Genomic DNA, 8,046 nt, shown 5'->3' with positions numbered 1-8,046 from the left:
CTGAGGCAGGAGACTCGCTTAAGCCCAGGAGTTGGAGGTTGTTGTGAGCTGTGATGCCACGGCACTCTACCCAGGGGGATAGCTTGAGGCTCTGTCTCAAAAAATAAAAAAATAAAAAATGAAGTTTGACTTAGTTGCCAACATTGGTAAATCAAAAGGTTTTACACCATGTGAAATAATGGAACTTCTGAAAAATTTGGAAGATCTAGCAATCCAATCTGCATCCCCCCCAGAGCTAACACTGAGCTCAAGTATCAGTTGCCATATTTTGCCTTGCTGATGTTTTCACCCTTGAACCATTTATTTACATTTCCACTCATCTCCTGGTCATGTTTGTGTTTGTGAATGACTCCTAAAGCTACAAAGAGCTGTGGGTTGTTTGCTACAGTATGGAATACGGAACAGGGAGGGCCTGCTCAGGTATCTATCTGGATATGAGGCCACTGTTGGCTTGGTCAGCAAAGGCAGTGATGATGAAAAGGTGTGTTCAGATTCCACACATATTTAACTGACTTAAATGAGGGAAATTGATAGGGATTAAATACATGGATGGGGAAAGGCTTAAGGAACTGCCCATGTATCTAGTTTGGGTAGTGGTGCCGATGGCACCTGGACGTTTTTGGGGGGAAAACAGAATGAGCTCTGTTCACAGAGTTGTCCCTGGGTTATCTCACGGGGATTACTGGGTGAACAGAAAGGTATGCAAATCAGGGACACTCCTTCCTCTACAAGCACACAAATCACAGGAGTCCTTGTGTTTTGCTAAACTTCCTGACCGCCCCCGCCCCCCAAATGAACCACATAACATCTCCAAATAGCTGAAGCCTCTTCACCCCATTCTAATGCTGAGGAAACAGGTTTGGAGAGAGGTATCATGCAATTTGCTGCTGGTGCCAAGACCATAATGTGACCCTTCCCCCACCTCACCCCCAGACACCAGAATTACAAGACTGACATAGAGAAACCTTCAGAAGGTCCTTTAATAGGAACAGAACTGGAGGTTTTTCACCTCTAGCTCCCAATCCCTGCTGTCACCCTTGACCAGCCCACTGTGGCACCAATCAGCTATCCTTGCTTTGGGATTGCCTGGGACTAGGCAGTAAGTTGTTTGCTTCAAGTTGAGAGTGGAGGAAATTAGAGAAACCCAAGGCTTCTTTGTAGATGTGGAGCAAGAGGGCACAGGCTTTAAGCCTACAGCTTGGGGGTGGGGAGGGGCATTAGGTAGTTGTTTGTCTCCAAGGAAGTCTGAATTGGTTATGGAGGGACCATCATGGGGGTGGGGGCAGCTGCTCTTGGAATCAAGATCCTATCATCAGGCTTACATCCTTGAGGATCAAGTGCTCTCAGCTGTGACTTGGGGCCCCTCTGGCTTTGAGGTGATGGGATCCCACAGTCTTTAAGACTACCTGGTGGGTGTCTTCTGCCTGAGGGTGGGCAGGCACTCCAGGTCCAGTGCAATCCAATGAGGTAGGCAAAAGATTCCATCCTAGTCCATTCTAGGCACCCCCAACCCCGCCCCCCCACCCCCAAATTCAGGACTAGACCAGGACTACTATGGTGGTACCAGATTCTCAAATTTCCACTCAACCCTGGCTCCCCGTTTGCAGTGCCCAGGCTCAGTTGTGACAGGCTGTGTCCTGCACAAAGATAACCCAATGACAAGGCACATGGGGCAGAGAAATGCAGCCCATGCTCCTTGCATTTACTGGGAACCCACAAGGCAACATCTGTCCCTTCCTCTGAGAGCAGATGTCCTATATGAGCTTGTGGGAGTGTGGAACCTGACTCTTGCCCTCTGTTGGCCAATGGTAGCTGCTCATGGCTCTCCCCATTAGCTATCGTTCCTCCCCCAATCTCCCATCTTCTGTACCTCGTGTTCTTTTCCCCATCCCTACCCCCTTGCAGTCTACCTTCTACTGTGGTGTGGACTCGCCTGCATTAGCTCTCCCAGCCTACTGGTTAACTTCCGTCTTCACTTTCGCTGTCTCTCCACGCCCCTCTTCCAGAGTGTCCCTTCCCCCACACCTGCTCCTGGACCCCTCAGCTGTTGATGACCCCAACTGGCCTCCAGAGTCTCCCAGCCCAGGCCCTGGCCCATGGAAGTGGGTACGCTGGTGCTTTCGGAAGTTGGAAGAATTGTTGAAAGTGCGGTCACAGAGGCTGCAGCGGAAGGGGCGCTCGCCTGTGTGGATGCGGGCGTGGCCGCTCAGCACTGAGGACTGGGTGAAGCCCTTGCCACAGATGCTGCAGTGGTATGGTCGCTCGCCTGTGTGCACGCGCTCGTGGTCTCGCATATCTGAGGAGCGGCGGAAGGGCTTGGCGCAGAACCTGCAGGCAAAAGGCTTCCCCACCGCGGCGCCCGCAGCTGCCGCTGCCATCACCACCTCCGACCTTTCCTGGGGCACTCCGGGCCTCTGTTCTCCAACTGGTGTCGCTTCTGGAGGCCTCCGAGAGCTCCCTGGCTCCACTCCGTGTCGGTGCTGGTGCCGAAGCAGAGGTGCCAAGGCCTTGAAAGCGCGGGGGCAGCGTGGGCAGCGGTAGGGCCGCTCTCCTGTATGCAAGCTGTAGTGGGCACGGAGGCTGGCAGGACCCGGGCAGCTGTGGCCGCACACATGACACCGGCTTGTGTCTCCACGCTGCCCTCCTCCTTCAGCCCCTGCTAGGTGGCCATGTTCATGGAACAGCAGATCAGAAACCAGCCGGAAGGCAGCTGGGCACAAGGCACAGTGAAAAGAACCTGGTTCTGGGGGTTCAGGCACCAGCGTGGTGTCAGTCACCTTCACCACCTGGATCTCGATGAGGTCACTGGGGGGTGTGATGGGGCGGCCATCATCAGGCGCCAGGACCTGGGCAGGGGAAGAAGAGGAGCCTATGTACCCTGCCTCAAAACCTCCCCAAATGCCCCTATTTATTAAAAGGTCTCTCTTCTTTGCAGCCTCCTGGGCCCCTCACTTTCTAGATCATGTTCTCCATCCTCCAAGATTCTGCTACGTCCCCATCAATATTTCTCCTTCAGTCCAAAATATATCATGAATGCAGCCTTTTCTCTCCTCCACCCTAAATCCCCATCTTTTTTTGCCTCCACACTGAAAGAAGCTTTGCCTTTGTTCTTGTTCCTGCCCCCTTATAATCCGCCTCCTTAGAGTAGCTATCTATCTGAAAATGTAAATCAAAGGCCAGGCAAGGTGGTTCACGCTTGTAATCCTAGTACTTTGAGAGATCAAGGTGGGTGAAATGCCCAAGCTCACAGGTTTGAGACCATCCTGAGCCAGAGCAAAGACCCAGTGTCTAAAAATAGCCAGGCCTTGTGTTGGGGCCTGTAGTCCCAGCTACTCGGGAGGCTGCGACAAGAGAATCGCTTAAGCCCAGGAGTTTGAGATTGCTATGAGCTATGATGCCACAGCACTCTACTGAGAGCGACAAAATAAGACTATGTCTCAAAAAAAAAAAATGAAAATGTAAATCAGATCAAGATACTGTTCCCATTTAGGCCCCTCCAATGGCTCCAGTTGCACTTGAAACCCAAAATCATCACTATGACTTCCACCATGATCTCGCTCCTGCTTCTCTCTGACCCAAGAGTAAATAAGGCCAGCATCCAGCTGACCTCTCTCACCTAAATTGAGCTACCCTACTCCCACTCTATCGCTCACTTTTTATTTCCTTTCTAGGACATATTACAATAAATTCCACGTATTCTCTCTCTCCCCTCACTAGACTACAAACTTCAAGAGATCACAGCCCTTGTCTGTCTCAGGCACCTCTCTTTACAGAGCCCAAGTAGGAGTTCTGTAAATGTTTGTTGATGAATATCCGCAGTTACTCTCCAATACTGAGGGAACGCGGTGGAGGTTCCGTAATCACCTGGAGCACAAACTACTACCCTCAAATCCTCTCTTAGGCATTTGAGGTTCATTATTCAGACCCCTGAAGAATCATCTCCCCAACCCCAACATGGGTAGCCCGATATAACCCTCCAACCTTTCAGGGTCACCTTCCCAAACCTTCCACCCAAGTTCACTAGCCCTAGAAAGTCTCTGAAGACTTCTCTCCCACAGGACCTCCCTCCCGGGACAGCAAATCGGCTTGTAGGCCGCACCGTTCTCAGGCTCCTCTCTTTCCCCCCGCCCTCCCCATAGGCTCCTCCCTGAGCCCCGCCCCTCGCTCAACCCCGAGAAGCCCCACCCCCCCCGAGCCAGTGCCCTTAATACCTTCCCCGCCTCTACCCCGACCCCGCCTTAAGCACTGTGACCTCCTCCCTCCTCGAGCCACCCGGCCCCTTCCTCGCCCGCACCAGCTCCGGTGGCTCCGGGGAACGTGACTCCAGGGTCGGTGAGCTCGGACTAGGGGGATCCAGGCGCGCGGCAGCCATCTTGTGCTCAAGCCCCGCCCTCGAGGCTAATGGTCTCTCGGAAAGGGGGTGGGTCTCAAGCTCGAGCAAGAACTAGTGCGCAGGCGCACTGCAGAGAGGCGTGGAGGGGGTGGGGGAAGAGGTAGGCGTGGGCGGGGCGCTCCCAGGGAGGCCGAACCCAGGGCAACCTGGGTTTATTTCCTTTCTAGTGACCTGTGGGTGTTCCGCGAGAGGAGAGACTCTCTGTGGCATTGGGGTGTCTGTGCCACTCCGGGAACAAATTCGAACGTCCCTATTAAACCAACACAAGCAGAGCAGAAGCTCTGGAGGTCAAGGACCTTTGTTTTGTTTTCAGTAAACGTTTTGCGGCTACCTTCTCTGCATAGGTCGTGGTAATGTAATGATGCCAAGTATATAATTGTAAGGATTTTAAAAAGTAGATGCAAAGAAAGATACTCAATGAGCATCAACACAGATGATCCCGAGAGGAAGCAAAAGTCCAAAAGTTAGTGTGGTGTTTGGTAGGAAAGCCCAAAGAAGAGGGCTTTCCGCAGCACCAAGGACAGGGTTTTTTTTGAGCCATCTAATTTTCAGTCTTGGCTGTGTGACCCTGGATAAGTCACTACGCTTCTCTGGACCATTCCCCCTTTTCCTGTATTGAACTATAGAAGTGCTGTAGAACCCACTGAGAAAAGAGATATGCAAGAATTTGAAATATCCTTAAATGGTGTTTTTTGGAAGGGCGGGGTAGGAGATGTTTAAATGTTTCAATCATGCCTACATTTCCTGTTTCTTTCTTTCTTGCTGGGGTGGGGTTTGAACCCGCCAATTCCAATACATGGGGCTGGGGCGCCCTTTGAGCCTTTGAGCCACAGACCACCCTCCTGTTTCTTCAGGGAACATGATAGGATTACATTTTTTGAAGTCAGATGTGGCCATGTGATTTTCTTTGACTAATAAAATGTAAATGAAAATGATGTTTGTGCCTTTAGGAGGCACTACCAGTTGTGGATCCATGAACAACCTTCCATTTCTACTGCTCTGTGGAAGTGGATCATTGATTGCAGTGAAGTTTCCATTAGCCTGAGTTTCAGGGTGAGTGTAATAAACAGAAACCCAGAGCTAGCCTGCCTTGCATATATGGCATTTAAAATAAATGTTTGTGGTGCTGAGCCACTGAACTTCGAGGTTGTTTTTCTTGCAGCAAAACCTACTTTGACTGACGCACATAAAAGGGGTCTTATTTATACACCTGCATTGGTGCTGACCTGCATTAGACATGTAGCATTTAAGATAAATGTTTGTTGTGTTAAGCTACTGAGCTTTGGGGTTGTTACTGCAGCATAACCTATTTTATTTTAACTGACATATAGAGAGAGTTCCTTTTTATATTTTATTAAAAACTGTTTCTATGGCTGGGTACAGTGGATCATACCCATAATCTTAGCACTCTGGGAGGACAAGGTGGGTGGAAGTTCAGGACCAGCCTGAACAAGAGTGAGACCCCATCTCTAAAAAAAAATAGCCAGGCATTGTGGTGGGGGCCTGTAGTCCCAGCTACTTGGGAGGCTGAGGCTGGAGGATCTCTTGAGCCCAAGAGTTTGAGGTTACTGTGAGCTATGATGTCATGGCACTATACTGAGAGTGACAAAGTGAGACTCTGTAGCAAAAATAAACAACAACAACAACATAAAACCAAACCAAACAAATGCTGTCTATGGGATGAATACAATTATAACCTTCACTCAAACTGTGCATAAGTAATGCATGTAACCAAAAGACCCCACATTTCTATGTACAAAAGGTTTAGAATAATATACATAACACCTTGTACTTACAAAAGCCTTTAAAATATATACTGCAGATACAATCTAAGCCTTCTATGAACACCCCATACATTCTCCTTTCTCCTCTCCAGAGGTTGTTCAACTTCACATCTGTTGTTCATTATTGCCATGCATGCTTTTTAAATTTTGCTACATATGTGAAATTATGTAATATTACTATGCTTAATAATATTATGCATAGTTAAAAAGCTTTATCATAAATTATACTATTATAACTATATTGGTTAAATTTATAGTTTAATTTAACTATACAGTTTAATTTATAATTTAACTATACTAGTTAAAAAGATTTATAATTAATTATACTATTTTAGTGTAACTGTCTCTAACTTTTTTCTCCCTCAACATTTTTTTTTTTTTTGAGACAGAGTCTCACTTTGTCACCCTTGTAGAGTGCTGGGCCATCATAGCTAACAGCAACCTCAAACTCTTGGGATCAGTTGATTCTCTTACCTCAGCCTCCCAAGCAGCAGGGACTACAGGTGCTCACCACAATGCCCAGCTATTTTTAGAAATGAGGTCTCACTCTGGCTTAGGCTGGTCTGGAACCTGTGAGCTAACGCAATCCACCCACCTCAGCCTCCCAGAGTGCTAGGATTACAGGAGTGAGCCACCGTGCCTGGCCTTCAATGTTGTTTTTATATTTGTCTACATGGAAACATGTAGTCTATTCTACTCACTCACTGACAATGCTGCTGTGATATCTGACTGATAATTATACCATATTGCATATATTTATTTGTTTATTATCCTGTTAATAGATATTAGGTTAGTTACAATTTTTTTTTTCTGTTTGTTTAAGAGACAGAGTCCAACTCAGTCACCTAGGCTGAAGTGCAATGGTGCACTCATAGCTCACTACAGCCTTAAACTCCTAGGCTCAACTGATCCATTTACTTCAGCCTCCTGAGTAGCTGGGACCCCGGGCACACAATACCACATTTGGCTAGTGGAATTTTTAATATTGCAAATTGCAATAATACCATAACATTCTTGCTCATACTTCTTTGAATTCAAAGGGAATTTTCTATGGGTGATACACCTGGGAGTTGAATACTGGATCAAATAAAATACGAACGTCTTCCAACTTTCATCTTCAATTTAGTAGATATTACCGAATTGCTTTTTATAGTAATTCAACTTTCTGGCTGGGAGATCTTGGGAAAGTTATTTAACCTCCTTCTATCTGCAGGGTTGCATTATGACTTTCATGGGTCTTTGTGGGTCCTTTAATCCATGGTATATTAAAAATTATATGTTATTGATGATGGGGAGATGTGTGCATTTATCAGAAAAAATAAATTAAAAAATTCCATTTTTGGTGGGGTGGTACCTCTGGCTCAAAGGAGTAGGGCACTGGCCCCATATATCAGAAGTGGCGGGTTCAAACCCAGCCCCGGCCAAAACCGCAAAAAAAAAAATTACATTTTTGGCTTTTGGCTCAGCACCTATAGCACAGTGGTTATGGTGCCAGCCACATACACCAAGGCTGGCAGGTTCGAACATGGCCCAGGCAAGCTAAACAACAATGACAACTGCAAAACAAACAAACAAACAAACAAAACCCCAGGTGTTGTGGTGGGCACCTGTAGTCTCAGCTACTTGGGAGTCTGAGGCAAGTGAATTGCTTAAGCCCAAGCGTTTGAGGTTGCTGTGAGCTGTGATGCCATAGCACTCTACTGAGGGCGACATAGTGAGACTCTGTCTCAAGTGAATAAATAAATAAATAAAGTACGTTTTATGACTATATTGATATAAGATAAAGCTGGATGGATTGTATTCTCTATTTCTTTTGATTTTAAAATAAATTAAATCATTTTGTGTGTCCCTAAGAGTATTTTTTTTTTT

At 47.2% G+C, this 8,046-nt stretch overlaps 1 protein-coding gene across 1 annotated transcript; it reads right to left on the bottom strand.

Moving 5' to 3' along the window:
* Window positions 1–971: 971 nt before the first annotated feature.
* ZNF784 (zinc finger protein 784) lies at window positions 972–4,405 on the bottom strand. The gene is made up of 2 exons (XM_003802891.3): window positions 4,295–4,405; window positions 972–2,846 (listed from the first exon to the last, which is right to left on the bottom strand). Exons 1-2 carry the CDS (start codon window positions 4,370–4,372, stop codon window positions 1,953–1,955), a joined length of 972 nt encoding a protein of 323 aa, XP_003802939.1. The 5' UTR covers window positions 4,373–4,405; the 3' UTR covers window positions 972–1,952.
* Window positions 4,406–8,046: the final 3,641 nt, after the last annotated feature.

This window comes from Otolemur garnettii, unplaced genomic scaffold, assembly GCF_000181295.1.
Source record: "Otolemur garnettii isolate 467f Iridium unplaced genomic scaffold, OtoGar3 scaffold00264, whole genome shotgun sequence".
NCBI lineage: Eukaryota > Metazoa > Chordata > Mammalia > Primates > Galagidae > Otolemur > Otolemur garnettii.
Note: the sequence above shows the minus strand (reverse complement) of the source record. Positions and strands in the feature narration are given on the sequence as shown.

What these genes read in the sequence shown, in the direction of transcription:
- ZNF784 (XM_003802891.3), bottom strand. Translation starts at nt 4,372, where the DNA reads ATGGCTGCCGCGCGCCTGGATCCCCCTAGTCCGAGCTCACCGACCCTG. An exon ending in CCCCGGAGCCACCGGAGCTG is followed by an intron (nt 2,847 to 4,294) that starts GTGCGGGCGAGG and finishes TCCCCTGCCCAG; the next exon opens with GTCCTGGCGCCTGATGATGG.